This window comes from Tursiops truncatus, chromosome 11 (genome assembly GCF_011762595.2).
Source record: "Tursiops truncatus isolate mTurTru1 chromosome 11, mTurTru1.mat.Y, whole genome shotgun sequence".
Lineage (NCBI taxonomy): Eukaryota > Metazoa > Chordata > Mammalia > Artiodactyla > Delphinidae > Tursiops > Tursiops truncatus.
The window spans coordinates 82,747,419-82,763,188 of NC_047044.1; the positions used below are offsets into that span (position 1 = coordinate 82,747,419).

Consider the following 15,770-nt stretch of genomic DNA (forward strand, 5'->3'; position numbering starts at 1 on the left):
GAAGGCAGGTAGGGTATTAGGAGGGAGTGGAGTCACAGGAAGCCAAGGGGAGAAACTGTTTCAAGGAGGAAAACGTGATTTCTTGTGTCCATTGATGCTGAAATGTTGAATAAGGTAATAGCAGAGAATGACCAAGGAACGACATGGAGGCCGAAGAGACTAAAGTTTGATTAGAGAGAAATAGGAGGTGAAGAAGTGGAAATAGTCAGAAAATCAAGGCTTAAAGGATGGAGTAACTTGTTCAGGGTTTGAACTTAATTCAACTTTAGAACCCAAGGGGCCTGACTTCAAGGCTAGACTCGGAACTCACCTCTGTGTCAGGGAAAAGGATAAAAGTGATACCTAGTCACCCCCATCCATTCTTTTCTGAGTAACCAATGCTCAGTGACCTCAGGAAGCCAGTGATGTGTGGATGTTTACTGATCCAGAGAAGGGCTGTGACACTCTGACCAGATGGGCAGTGTTGGGGGAAAGACAGTGCCAGGAAAGGTAGTGGGAGGGGAAATACTTTGAGAGAACATATTAAATTCACAGTTTAATTATTTACATATGCATAGTTGCATTTCATAACGCATTATATCATTGGATTTCTACAGAAACCCAGTAAGTTAGAAATTGTTCTGAAGTGTCAAGAAGACATATATCTGCATGGCAATTCCTAAGGAAGGAAGGGCAAGGATTACAGTTACAAGCAAATCACTGGAGAGATTAAATCATTTTTTTTTTTGTTTTCCGTTAGCGTAGCTATTTGACTTCTGTCTTCATACGAATATTTGAAAATCCTGGATTACATCGATACCATGCATTCATCTATTCATCCATCCATCCATTTATTCATCAGAAGTACACCTGGCTTTAGGCTTATCCCATGGGCTTCAATATCAAATCATGGGACTTATCCTTAAGAAACTTAACATTTGTTGGGATGAAAAAGTCACAAAAGGACATAAGGGCAACATTTGCTATGATATACATACACAAGTGTATTATGCCTAACAGTGCCAGAGCCAATACCTATTGGAATTTGGTGGTTGGAAGAAGTGTTATAGGGCTAAAAGTAGGAATTGGTAAATCTGCTCTGGATGAGATAAAATGGCTTTTTTTTTCTATTGCCAGCAGTATTGCCATGCTGGCTTGGTGGAGTCTGAAGGAGAAAAGTAGAAAAAAAGAACGGGGAGGGCTGCAAGATATTTAGGACAGATTCTTCAGGCAGAAGAAGTGCTCTGAGTAAGGGCACACAGGGGTGAAACAATACTGATATTCTTGTGAAATGGCAATTAGCTTAGCATGTCTGAGCACAGTTTGGAGACAGAGGGTAAGTAAAGGAAGAAATGAAATTAGCTGGGTATTAGTAATAAATAATTATTATATACAAGAATGATTTCTTTGAAGTTTCAGACAATGCTCTATATACTATTATTACCCATTTTGCAGATGCGGAAATTGAAGCACTGAGATTTTAAGTCATTTGCCCTAGATCACAAAGCTGGTAAGTGGCCGAGTAGAGAGTTGAATCCAGGCAAATTGGCTCTGGGTCCTATCCCTCCAATGCCACGCTGAAGGCTTTTTATGCAATTCTAAAAAGTTTGGGCTTTAATCTCTAGGAAACAGAGATCTGGTGAAATTTTATATGCCATCACTTCCATAGGATCTCATGCTCCTTAGATAGGATTCAGCCATTCCCTGAATAGAATTCAAGGGATGTATGAATTTGGATGGGAGAAAAATTACATCTTTATTTACACAAATGTCTAACTGTACTGTACCATTTCCTTAAATTATGAATTTAGGTAACAAACCTCAATAGTACCTGTGGCTGGTATATTTTCACGTGACACATCAAATTTGTTGCAGGTGTCTTGAAATATCATTTACACTCACTGCCGTTCAAAATCACAATAGTCATTAGACCTGCTGCTAGATCTTATTATTTAATGCATTAAGGAAGACACACATTTATTAATTTACTATATCACAAATTTGCTTTTTAAATGTTGATAACTGTCTCTCAATATCATTGGTTTCTTTTGCAATCCTCTGCATTTAAAATCATTATTAGGAGAACAGATCCACTGGCTTCTCCAAACTGCCAAAGAAATCAAGGTACACATAAAAAAAAAAGTTTAAAGAACCCGATCTAGTCCAGACTCGTATGTAATATAGTAATCCCCTTGGTTCCATTATTCAGAGGCAATTGGGTAGAATGTGTTTACCATTTCCAGTGATTGGGGAATTCACTATCCAACAAATGAATACTTTTTATTTCTTTAAAGCCCAAAAGTTTTTGAAAACTCTTTTATATATTGGAAGTAATAACTGGATAGTTAAACTTTCTCCCCCACCCCCAACCCCTTTTTAGAACTGCCCTTCCCTCTTGAGCTATGTTCCTTTTAAAAAATGTTAACTATTTCTATCTGGTTTCTTTGAGATCTATTTTCCTGAAGGCCAGGGTGTGTTTCTGACTCTTTCCAAAATTCCCACCCCTCACTCTTACAAATCTGCAAGTTATCAGGGTGATGGTTTCACAAGTTTCCTGGCACTGACACATCACCATCTAGTCCTTCCCTGAAATTCATAATGAGATTGAGTTATAGGTCTCCTTATTGCATCCTCAACCATCTGAGACATGTAACTACTAGGAAAGCAAGGCAATAATTGATCCGATACATGTTTTTAGCAGAATAAAACTTTCATGGCTGTCTAGATAAAGCCCCAGCCCTTTCCCCATCGCTTTTGGATTCTGTTGCTTTGTCAGTGGTATTGGCTGCCTTCAGAAAACACCATGCATCTCCAGTCTCGGGCCGTTTAGTGTGAAGTTTACTTCCACGACGATATCAGTTCTGTTTCTCTCTTCTTTATCATCAATGGCCAAATGATCTCCACCATATTTCTACACCTTGCTTCATGAATTTTCATACAGATGCATGCCTTCCTGACAAGTTAGATCTATTTCTTTTGAAACAGTATGTCTTTCCACTGCCATCTTACAGTTGGCAATTGTCTCCTTCCCATCAAGTCACAGTGATTTCTGTTTTCCTTGGCTGCCACTGTAAATTTGCAGAAAGGAAAGAATTTGCAGTTCCTGGGGACTATCTATGCTGCGTTGGGTGTAACCACAGAGTTAGAAAGGACTGCTACAGGCACCACTCAGGAAACTTGGCAACAGAAATCCACTTCCCATCCCCTTACCACAGCTGTGAATGCCATTGTCAAGCAATTTATAGTGAACTTTAAAAAAGTGTTTAAAGACAGAAAACTGTAGTGGGAGTTGGTAAAGTCAGTGCTTTTTTTTTACACTTCTCATTTGTTCTTTGGTGTTTGAGATATAAGTTCACTCAAAAAAAAAAATGTTAGGAGACTTTCCTGGTGGCGCAGTGGTTAAGAATCTGCCTGGCAATGCAAGGGACACGGGTTTGAGCCCTGGTCTGGGAAGATCCCACATGCCGCGGAGCAACTAAGCCCATGCGCCGCAACTACTGAGCCTGTACCCTAGAGCCTGCAAACCGCAACTATTGAGCCCAAGCCACAACTACTGAAGCCTGTGCACCTAGCTCCCCTGCTCCACAACAAGAGAAGCCACCACAATGAGAAACATGTGCACCGCAATGAAGAGTAGCCCAGAATATTACATAACAGAAACTCAACAATACTACTTCTTTCTCTCCCCTAAATGTTTTGTTTCCATTTTCAAGTCTGGGATCAAATCTTTTAGGAAAAATAATAAGATAAATAAAGGGTGAAAATGCAAAATACCCAATTCTGGAGTCCCTGACCCTAAGTATATATACATTTTTCATAGTATTAATAGTATTTCATAGTATTTTTGAAGTTATATTTCCACAGAACAAATCAATTCATAACATAATACATTTTCTTTTTGTAGAGACTGGGATAAAACAGTATAATTTTTAGAAGTTAGGAGCCCAAAGTAGTAACAGATCCTAAGGCTGAGAATGCCTACATGGCTGGGTTGTTTGAGCATGGAAGGTAAGTAAAGATGCTGCAACTGTAACTACTAGATACAATTTTGTGATCACCTATTTGAAAGCCAGTAGAAAGTAGAAGCCCAGAGACATAACTTTAAATGATTATCACATATCCAAGGAATAAAGACATTGGAACCCTTAAAAAGCATTTACATTCTTTTTTTTTTAACATCTTTATTGGAGTCCAATTGCTTTACAATGTTGTGTTAGTTTCTGCTATATAACAAAGTGAATCAGCTATACATATACATACATCCCCATATCTCCTCCCTCTTGCGTCTCCCTCACACCCTCCCTATCCCACCCCTCTAGGTGGTCACAAAGCACAAAGCTGATGAGTTTTACCAAACTTTTACTTTCATGTAACCTTCACCACAACCAAGGTATAGAACAATATCAGGTCAGGTATTTTTTTTTTACTTTTACCCACATATTTATTACTTATAGCACTCTTCATTCCTTTTGTAAATAAGTTTCCATGTGGTGTTTTTTTCCTTCCACTTAAAGAACTACCTTAAAACATTTCTTGTAAATCCCTGCCCTGATATTCTCATGAGGAAGACAGACAATAAACAAAATATACAGGATGTTGGAAGAAAAAAAACATTTCTGGTAATGCAAATCTATTAGTGACAGATCCTTCCAGGTCTTGATTTTTAAAAAACATTTTTATTTTGCCTTCATTTTTTTAAAGAATATTTTCATTGGATGTAGAATGCTAGGAGGGAAGACTTTTGGTTGCTGTTTTCTTTTCAACACTTTAAAGATGTCGTTTCATTGTTTTCTGGCTTACAAAGTTCTGCCAAGAAATCCATGGTCAATCTTATCTTTACTCCTTTATTCAGACCCCTTTTATGTTAGAGGACAGAAATAGTGTGTCTTTTTAGCTGAATTGAAATTTTTCTCTTTATTCCTGGATTTCAGCTATTTGATTATGATGTGCCTTGGTGAGATTTCTTGTGCATTTATAATGTCTGGACTCTTTATAATTCCCAAATATATGAGTTTATAGTTTTCACTGAACTTGACAAAATTTTGGCCATTATTTATCCACATATTTTTCTGCTCCTTCCTCAACACACACACTTCTCCCGAAATTCCATTGCACATGTATTGGGCCACTTGCTATCATCCTATAGGTCACAGAGGCTCTGTTCATTTTTTTGTTCAGTCTTTTTTCTTTTCATGTTTCATTTTGAAATGTTTCTGTTGGTATGTCTTCTGGATCACCCACTTCTTATTCTGTTGTAACTAATTTGCTGTTAAATTTTTGCTGGCAACCTTTTCATGTCAGATACCGTATTTTTCACCTCTGGATGTTTCATTTCATTCTTTTGATATCATCCATGTTTATGTTTCTTTTAAATTCTTTAACATATTTATAATAGGTTTTTAAACCTCTTTATTAATTTCATCATGTTGGCCAGTTCTAGGAATGTTTTTATTGACTAATTTTTCTTCTGGTTATGGGTCACATTTTCCTGTTTCTTCATATAGCTAAAATTTTGGTGGGGGGTACTAGATATTCTGAATTTTACATTGTTGAGCTTCTAGATTTTGTTTCTTCCTTAAAAGAGTGTTGGACTTTATTCTATCAAGCAGTTAATGTTTCTTGCTCAGGATTTAATCTTTCTCTGATTTTAGAGTTGCTTATTCTCTAGAGCTAGAATATTCTTACTACTAAGGCAAGAGCTTTCTGAGATTTCCAGAAGTCCCAGACTTCAACCCTCTTTGAGCTCTGAGACTTGTTTAGTTTTTTTCTTTTTTTTTAAACATCTTTATTGGGGTATAATTGCTTTACAATGGTGTGTTAGTTTCTGCTTTATAACAAAGTGAATCAGTTATACATATACATACGTTCCCATATCTCTTCCCTCTTGCGTCTCCCTCCCTCCCACCCTCCCTATCCCACCCCTCCAGGCGGTCACAAAGGCCCGAGCTGATCTCCCTGTGCTATGCAACTGCTTCCCACTAGCTTTCTACCTTACGTTTGGTAGTGTATATATGTCTATGCCTCTCTCTCGCTTTGTCACAGCTTACCCTTCCCCCTCCCATATCCTCAAGTCCATTCTCTAGTAGGTCTGTGTCTTTATTCCTGTCTTACCCCTAGGTTCTTCATGACATTTTTTTTTCTTAAATTCCATATATATGTGTTAGCAAATGGTATTTGTCTTTCTCTTTCTGACTTACTTCACTCTATATGACAGACTCTAGGTCTATCCACCTCATTACAAATAGCTCAGTTTCGTTTCTTTTTATGGCTGAGTAATACTCCATTGTATATATGTGCCACATCTTCTTTATCCATTCATCCGATGATGGGCACTTAGGTTGCTTCCATCTCCAGGCTACTGTAAATAGAGCTGCAATGAACATTTTGGTACATGACTCTTTTTGAATTATGGTTTTCTCAGGGTATATGCCCAGTAGTGGGATTGCTGGGTCACATGGTAGTTCTATTTGTAGTTTTTTAAGGAACCTCCATACTGTTCTCCATAGTAGCTGTACCAATTCACATTCCCACCAGCAGTGCAAGAGTGTTCTCTTTTCTCCACACCCTCTCCAGCATTTATTGTTTCTAGATTTTTTGATGATGGCCATTCTGACTGGTGTGAGATGATATCTCATTGTAGTTTTGATTTGCATTTCTCTAATGATTAATGATGTTGAGCATTCTTTCATGTGTTTGTTGGCAGTCTGTATATCTTCTTTGGAGAAATGTCTATTTAGGTCTTCTGCCCATTTTTGGATTGGGTTTTTTGTTGTTTTGTTATTGAGCTGCAATGAGCTGCTTATAAATTTTGGAGATTAATCCTTTGTCCATTGATTCGTTTGCAAATATTTTCTCCCATTCTGAGGGTTGTCTTTTGGTCTTGTTTATGGTTTCCTTTGCTGTGCAAAAGCTTTGAAGTTTCATTAGGTCCCATTTGTTTATTTTTGTTTTTATTTCCATTTCTCTAGGAAGTGGGTCAAAAAGGATCTTGCTGTGATGTATGTCATACAGTGTTCTGCCTATGTTTTCCTCTAAGAGTTTGATAGTTTCTGGCCTTACATTTAGGTATTTAATCCATTTTGAGCTTATTTTTGTGTATGGTGTTAGGGAGTGATCTAATCTCATACTTTTACATGTACCTGTCCAGTTTTCCCAGCACCACTTATTGAAGAGGCTGTCCTTTCTCCATTGTACATTCCTGCCTCCTTTATGAAAGATAAGCTGACCATATGTGCGTGGGCTTATCTCTGGGCTTTGTATCCTGTTCCATTGATCTATCTTTCTGTTTTTGTGCCAGTACCATACTGTCTTGATTACTGTAGCTTTGTAGTATAGTCTGAAGCCAGGGAGCCTGATACCTCCAGCTCCGTTTTTCGTTCTCAAGATTGCTTTGGCTATTCGGGGTCTTTTGTGTTTCCATACAAATTGTGAATTTTTTTGTTCTAGTTCTGTGAAAAATGCCATTGGTAGTTTGATCGCGATTGCATTGAATCTGTAGATTGCTTTGGGTAGTAGAGTCATTTTCACAATATTGATTCTTCCAATCCAAGAACATGGTATATCTCTCCATCAATTTGTATCATCTTTAATTTCTTTCATCAGTGTCTTATAATTTTCTGAATACAGGTCTTTTGTCTCCTTAGGTAGGTGTATTCCTAGATATTTTATTCTTTTTGTTGCAATGGTAAATGGGAGTGTTTTCTTGATTTCACTTTCAGATTTTTCATCATTAGTGTATAGGAATGTCAGAGATTTCTGTGCATTAATTTTGTATCCTGCTACTTTACCAAATTCATTGATTAGCTCTAGTAGTTTTCTGGTAGCATCTTTAGGATTCTCTATGTATAGTATCATGTCATCTGCAAACAGTGACAGCTTTACTTCTTTTCCGATTTCGATTCCTTTTATTTCCTTTTCTTCTCTGATTGCTGTGGTTAAAACTTCCAAAACTATGTTGAATAAGAGTGGTGAGAGTGGGCAACCTTGTCTTGTTCCTGATCTTAGTGGAAATGCTTTCAGTTTTTCACCATTGTGGACGATGTTGGCTGTGGGTTTGTCATATATGGCCTTTATTATGTTGAGGAAAGTTCCCTCTATGCCTACTTTCTGCAGGGTTTTTATCATAAATGGGTGTTGAATTTTGTCGAAAGCTTTCTCTGCATCTATTGAGATGATCATGTGGTTTTTCTCCTTCAGTTTGTTAATATGGTGTATCACGTTGATTGATTTGCGTATATTGAAGAATCCTTGCATTCCTGGAATAAACCCCACTTGATCATGGTGTATGATCCGTTTAATGTGCTGTTGGATTCTGTTTGCTAGTATTTTGTTGAGGATTTTTGCAACTATGTTCATCAGTGATATTGGCCTGTAGTTTTCTTTCTTTGTGACATCCTTGTCTGGTTTTGGTATCAAGGTGATGGTGGCCTCGTAGAATGAGTGTGGGAGTGTTCCTCCCTCTGCTATATTTTGGAAGAGTTTGAGAAGGATAGGTGTTAGCTCTTCTCTAAATGTTTGATAGAATTCGCCTGTGAAGCCATCTGGTCCTGGGCTTTTGTTTGTTGGAAGATTTTTAATCACAGTTTCAATTTCAGTGCTTGTGATTGGTCTGTTCATATTTTCTATTTCTTCCTGATTCAGTCTTGGCAGGTTGTGCATTTCTAAGAATTTGTCCATTTCTCCCAGGTTGTCCATTTTATTGGCATAGAGTTTCTTGTAGTAATCTCTCATAACCTTTTGTATTTCTCCAGTGTCAGTTTTTACTTCTCCTTTTTCATTTCTAATTCTCTTGATTTGAGTCTTCTCTCTTTTTTTCTTGATGAGTCTGGCTAATGGTTTATCAATTTTGTTTATCTTCTCAAAGAACAAGCTTTTAGTTTTATTGATCTTTGCTATCGTTTCCTTCATTTCTTTTTCATTTATTTCTGATCTGATTTTTATGATTTCTTTCCTTCTGCTAACTTTGGGGTTTTTTTGTTCTTCTTTCTCTAATTGCTTTAGGTGCAAGGTTAGGTTGTTTATTTGAGATGTTTCCTGTTTCTTAAGGTAGGATTGTATTGCTATAAACTTCCCTCTTAGAACTGCTTTTGCTGTATCCCATAGGTTTTGGGTCGTCGTGTCTCCATTGTCATTTGTTTCTAGGTATTTTTTTATTTCCTCTTTGATTTCTTCAGTGATCACTTCGTTATTAAGTAGTGTATTGTTTAGCCTCCATGTGTTTGTATTCTTTACAGATCTTTTCCTGTAATTGATATCTAGTCTCACAGTGTTGTGGTCGGAAGAGATACTTGATACAATTTCAATTTTCTTAAATTTACCAAGACTTGATTTGTGACCCAAGATATGATCTATCCTAGAGAATGTTCCATGAGCACTTGAGAAAAATGTGTATTCTGTTGTTTTTGGATGGAATGTCCTATAAATATCAATTAAGTCCATCTTGTTTAATGTATCATTTAAAGCTTGTGTTTCCTTATTTATTTTCATTTTGGATGATCTGTCCATTGGTGAAAGTGGGGTTTTAAAGTCCCCTACTATGAATGTGTTACTGTCGATTTCCCCTTTTATGGCTGTTAGTATTTGCCTTATGTATTTAGGTGCTCCTATGTTGGGTGCATAAATATTTACAATTTTTATATATTCTTCTTGGATCAATACCTTGATCATTATGTAGTGTCCTTGTCTCTTCTAATAGTCTTTACCTTAAAGTCTGTTTTGTCTGATATGAGAACTGCTACTCCAGCTTTCTTTTGATTTCCATTTGCATGGAATATCTTTTTCCATCTCCTTACTTTCAGTCTGTATGTGTCTCTAGGTCTGAAGTGGGTCTCTTGTAGACAGCATATATATAGGTCTTGTTTTTGTATCCATTCAGCCAATCTGTGTCTTTTGGTGGGAGTATTTAGTCCAGTTACATTTAAGGTAATTATCGATATGTATGTTCCTATTCCCATTTTCTTAATTGTTTTGGGTTCGTTATTGTAGGTCTTTTCCTTCTCTTGTGTTTCTTGCCTAGAGAAGTTCCTTTAGCATTTGTTGTAAGGCTGGTTTGGTGGTGCTGAACTCTCTCAGCTTTTGCTTGTCTGTAAAGGTTTTAATTTCTCCATCAAATCTGAATGAGATCCTTGCTGGGTAGAGTAATCTTGGTTGCAGGTTTTTCTCCTTCATCACTTTAAATATGTCCTGCCAGTCCCTTCTGGCTTGCAGAGTTTCTGCTGAAAGATCAGCGGTTAACCTTATGGGGATTCCCTTGTGTGTTATTTGTTGTTTTTCCCTTGCTGCTTTTAATATGTTTTCTTTGTATTTAATTTTTTAAGTTTGATTAATATGTGTCTTGGCGTATTTCTCCTTGGATTTATCCTGTATGGGACTACCTGTGCTTCCCGGACTTGATTAACTATTTCCTTTCCCATATTAGGGAAGTTTTCAACTATAATCTCTTCAAATATTTTCTCACAGTCTCTTTCTTTTTCTCTTCTTCTTCTGGAACCCCTATAATTCGAATGTTGGTGCATTTAATGTTGTCCCAGAGGTCTCTGAGACTGTCCTCAGTTCTTTTCATTCTTTTTTCTTTATTCTGCTCCTCAGTAGTTACTTCCACTATTTTATGTTCCAGGTCACTTATCCGTTCTTCTGCCTCAGTTATTCTGCTATTGATCCCATCTAGAGTATTTTTAATTTCATTTATTGTGTTGTTCATCGTTGCTTGTTTCATCTTTAGTTCTTCTAGGTCCTTGTTAAATATTTCTTGTATTTTGTCTATTCTATTTCCAAGATTTTGGATATCTTTACTATCATTATTCTGAATTCTTTTTCAGGTAGACTGCCTATTTCCTCTTCATTTGTTAGGTCTGGTGGGTTTTAATCTTGCTCCTTCAACTGCTGTGTGTTTTTCTGTCTTCTCATTTTGCTTATCTTACTGTGTTTGGGGTCTCCTTTTTGCAGGCTGCAGGTCCGTAGTTCCCGTTGTTTTTGGTGTCTGTCCCCAGTGGCTAAGGTTGGTTCAGTGGGTTGTGTAGGCTTCCTGGTGGAGGGGACTAGTGCCTGTGTTCTGGTGGATGAGGCTGGACCTTGTCTTTCTGGTGGGCAGGTCCACATCTGGTGGTGTGTTTTGGGGTGTCTTTGGACTTATTATGATTTTAGGCAGCCTCTCTGCTAATGGGTGGGGTTGTGTTCCTGTCTTGCTAGTTGTTTCGCATAGGGTGTCCAGCACTGTAGCTTGCTGGTCGTTGAGTGAAGCTGGGTGCTGGTGTTGAGATGGAGATCTCTGGGAGATTTTCGCCATTTGATATTATGTGGAGCTGGGAGGTCTCTTGTGGACCAGTGTCCTGAAGTTGGCTCTCCCACCTCAGAGGCACAGCACTGACTCCTTGCTGAAGCACCAAGAGCCTTTCATCCACATGGCTCAGAATAAAAGGGAGAAAAAGTAGAAAGAAAGAATTAGTAGAAGTAGAAAGAAAGAAAGAAAGGAAGAAAGGAGGGAGGGAGGGATGGAGGAAGGAGGGAAGGAAGGAAGGAAAAAAAGAAAGAAAGAAAGAACATAAAGTAAAAGAAAATAAAGTAAGATAAAATAAAATAAAGTTATTAAAATAAAAAATAATTTTTAAGAAAAAAATTTAAAAAAAAACAAAGAAACGGACGGATAGAACCCTAGGACAAATGGTGGAAGCAAAGCTATACAGACAAAATCTCACACAGAAGCATACACATACACACTCACAAAAAAAGGAAAAGGGGAAAAAATCATAAATATTGCTCTCAAGGTCCACCTCCTCAATTTGGGATGATTCGTTGTCTATTCATGTATTCCACAGATGCAGGTACATCAAGTTGATTGTGGAGCTTTAAACCACTGCTTCTGAGGCTGCTGGGAGAGATTTCCCTTTCTCTTCTTTGTTCTCACAGCTCCCGGGGGCTCAGCTTTGGATTTGGCCCCACTTCTGCGTGTAGGTGGCCGGAGGGCGTCTGTTCTTCACTCAGACAGGACGGGGTTAAAGGAGCCGCTGATTCGGTGGCTCCGGCTCACTCAGGCCAGGGGGAGGGCGGGGCACGGAGTGCGGGGCGGGCCTGCGGCGGCAGAGGCCGACGTGACGCACCAGCGTGAGGCGCGTCGTGCGTTCTTCCGGGGAAGCTGTCCCTGGATAGCGGGACCCTGGCAGTGGCGGCCTGCACAGGTTCCCCGGAAGGGGGGTGTGGATAGTGACCTGTGCTCGCACACAGGCTTCTTGGTGGTGGCAGCAACAGCCTTAGCGTCTCATGCCCGTCTCTGGGATCCACGCTTTTAGCCGCGGCTCGCGCCCGTCTCTGGAGCTCCTTTAAGCAGCTCTCTTAATCCTCTCTCCTCGCGCACCAGGAAACAAAGAGGGAAGAAAAAGTCTCTTGCCTCTTCGGCAGCTCCTGACTTTTCCCCGGACTCCCTCCCGGCTAGCCGTGGTGCACTAACCCCTGCAGGCTGTGTTCACGCCGCCTACCCAGTCCTCTCCCTGCGCTCCGACTGAAACCCGAGCCTCAGCTCGCAGCCCCGCCCGCCCCGGCGCGGGAGCAGACAAGCCTCTCGGGCTGGTGAGTGCCTGTCGGCCCTGATCCTCTGTGCGGGAATCTCTCCGCTTTGCCCTCCGCACCCGTGTTGCTGGGCTCTCCTCTGCGGCTCTGAAGCTTCCCCCTCCGCCACCCGCAGTCTCCGCCCGTGAAGGGGCTTCTAGTGTGTGGAAACGTTTCCTCCTTCACAGCTCCCTCCCACTGGTGCTGGTCCCATCCCTATTCTTTTGTCTCTGTTTATTCTTTTATCTTTTGCCCTACCCAGGTACGTGGGGTAGTTTCTTGCCTTTTGGGAGGTCTGAGGTCTTCTGCCAGCGTTCAGTAGGTGTTCTGTAGGAGTTGTTCCACGTGTAAATGTATTTCTGGTGTATCTGTGGGGAGGAAGGTGATCTCCGCGTCTTACTCTTCCGCCATCTTCCCCTCGTCCTCTCCGAATCAGGAACACTGGGGCTGGAACCCAGTCATCTGTGTTTTCACAGGTCCTCCTGGGGATTCTGATGCACGCTAGACAGAGTTTGAGAACCAGTGATCTGCTAGTGTTGGAGGGCCTCCTGAAGAGGTGGGGGTGGCTGTACCTCACCGTGAGGACGAGGACACTGGTAGCAGAAGTTCTGGGGAGTACTCCTTGGCGTGAGCCCTCCCGGAGTCCACCATTAGCCGCACCAAGGAGCCTCGGTAATAAAGATTTATGGCTATGTTTTTTTCTAAGAATTTTGTACTCTTAGCTGTCACATTTTGGTCTTTGATTCATTTTGAGTTACTTTTTTATATGGTGTGAGGTATTCTCAAGCATTTTAAATGTTCTTCTACGTTGTTATAAGTATTTTGAATGGTCCACATCTTAAATACTCTGATTTATCTCATAAAGTTATGAAGATTATATCACTCTGCTTTCAGTTAATACATAGATCTGTGTAATAATCACTTTTATTCTCCTCTTTCTTTAAAAACTATAGAGAACAGACAACTCTGTATTTTTTTTAAATTAAAAAAAAATTTTTTTTGTGGTACGCGGGCCACTCACTGTTGTGGCCTCTCCCATTGCGGAGCACAGGCTCCGGATGTGCAGGCTCAGCGGCCGTGGCTCACGGGCCCAGCCACTCCGCGGCATGTGGGATCTTCCCGGACCGAGGCACGAACCCATGTCCCCTGCATCGGCAGGCGGACTCTCAACCACTGCGCCACCAGGGAAGCCCTACACATATTTTTTTTCTGGATATAAATGTTATTTATATACCTGTAAGAGTCAAATAATTGAAGTGGAAACCCCAAACCTCTTTTAATTAGGTTAAGGATAAACAGGGTCATTAGTATCAGCTTTACACATGACTTGGAGGTTTCTAAAAATGAATTATTTGAAATTTGTTGTTTTACCATAGCTACAGCAAAATGGCTTTGTGGAAATATCCTTTATTTCTCCAAATGCTTTTTATGAAGCACATTTTAAATGACTTCAGTATATTCCATCAAGTGGACATAGCATCCTATACTTATTTTCTTTTTGTTTTGAAATTTTATGCTTTAAATGGATTTTAACTTGACTTATCTTATCCCGATGAGTACACCTAATATTTGGGTTAGCTCTAGCCCAGTTTATTGGCTAGAGCTGTAATAATGTATTTTCTCTCTCTCTGGTGGACAATTGTAATGCTCTTTGTAATAAGTAACTATTATATACCCAAAGGATAGTTGGTTGTATTAAAAGAACCATTTATAAAAGTTGTTATTTCTGTAAATGTGAGTTTCTGTATGGTTTCATTTAATCATTTGTATTTTTACTTTCCAAAATAAGTGAGCAAAATGGAAAAAGCCTATAAAAGTGGGCCTTTTAGCCTAAAAGAACAAAAATTATGCGTGTACTTGGCAAAGGGACATAGAGATATTGTTATGTGGATAAGGCAGCTATTAGTGAATGTAAAATAGTGATTTTTTAAAAATTTCACTAACATGCCATTCATTGTTCTCCCATACTTTCTGGCAGATTCTCCTGTGACTTTGACCTTCACACTGGTCTTCGGTCCACAATGCAAGTCACAGGTGCTGGGACGGATTGCCCTGTGAAACTTCTAGTAGAAGGAAAGCAATGTAAGTGTCTAATACATGGAAAGCAAAGAGTAAAGAAGTACTTAAGCCCTCAACTTAAAATGTGCAGGACATTTGCTTATTTGCTTTGTCAATATTAGAGAATTTCATATTACAGGATATTAGCTGAGGTTGAGAGGCCCTAAGAGGCCCAAGTAAGATATTAAAATCCATTAACATTTAAGAATCATTAAGAGTCTTTTTCCTTATTTTTCAAGGCATATGCTAATCGTCAGTTGGAATCAAGTGTTTCCTCTCATGGAGTACTATTCCATAGTTAAGTAAAAGATAGGATTTCTTTTGAAGTATATGATCACTGCTTATTATAGGGGAACTGACAAGGAAGCACATTCATTATTTTTTTTTACTGTATAGAAACTTGATTTAAGGGTTCATAAGGATAACATTTATTTTAAGCTATTGTATTGAACATAATATTTCCCTAGGACTGTATTTTCATTTACTCTTGGCATAGTATCATTTATTTTATTTAATCATTCAACTCTTTTATTTAACTGAAATTCTCTCATTCACTCAGTAAATTTTCTCAGAGAGCATTAATTGAGCAGTAACCTGCACCAGGCACTGAGGTCCATGTTACTGTCTTAGAGACCCTTGGGTTGTTTGGGGGCTTAAATAATTCGATAGGCATATAATCAGCTACTGTGTTCAAACCATAGAATTGTGTGGAGCTTCTAAGGCAGGAGCTATACTGCATTTATCTTTGTATCTCCAGTTATACTGTAGACACTCAGTTACATATTTGTCAAATTAAATTAAGTAGCATCCTTGAGCGTTAGACTTGGAGATGTAGTGTCTAAGAGGCTCATAGAGGTGCCCCAGAGATGGCCAAAAGGTAGCGTGACAAGGCAGATTTCTGGGAGTTCCCTACTTATATGTCAGCTAGAGTAGACTCCTCTTTATCTATTGGGTTTCTGTATAAGATTTCATTTTTTTAAAATGTATCTACTGCTAAAAAATATTAGAGTCATTGATAATTCAATTGCCTCAATTACAAATGAGGTAAATCTAGTTTTCAGGAATCTATATCGGTTATAAGTTACATAAATCTTTCTAAACAGATGTAGTTCACATCATGTCCCCTGCTTGCCCTTTTTTTCTTCCTTTCTTTCTTTTCTCTCTCTCTTTTTTTTGGTTGTTGTTTAAAAAAG

The 15,770-nt window shown here is 39.0% G+C and overlaps 1 protein-coding gene across 5 annotated transcripts in view; it reads left to right on the forward strand.

Moving 5' to 3' along the window:
- The window catches only part of BCAT1 (branched chain amino acid transaminase 1), a 216,002-nt gene extending 201,385 nt beyond the window's left edge, over nt 1–14,617 (forward strand). For 4 of the 5 annotated variants that reach the window (XM_073788965.1, XM_073788962.1, XM_073788964.1 and 1 more), the window contains 2 exons: nt 12,996–13,191; nt 14,498–14,601. In XM_073788965.1, the coding sequence (XP_073645066.1) occupies nt 12,996–13,191; nt 14,498–14,577 (276 nt within the window). In that variant the 3' untranslated portion in view covers nt 14,578–14,601. Of the gene's footprint in view, nt 1–12,995; nt 13,192–14,497 lie in introns of all 5 variants that reach the window. The other variant, XM_073788961.1, reaches the window with a different exon arrangement.
- The last annotated feature ends 1,153 nt before the right edge of the window (nt 14,618–15,770 follow it).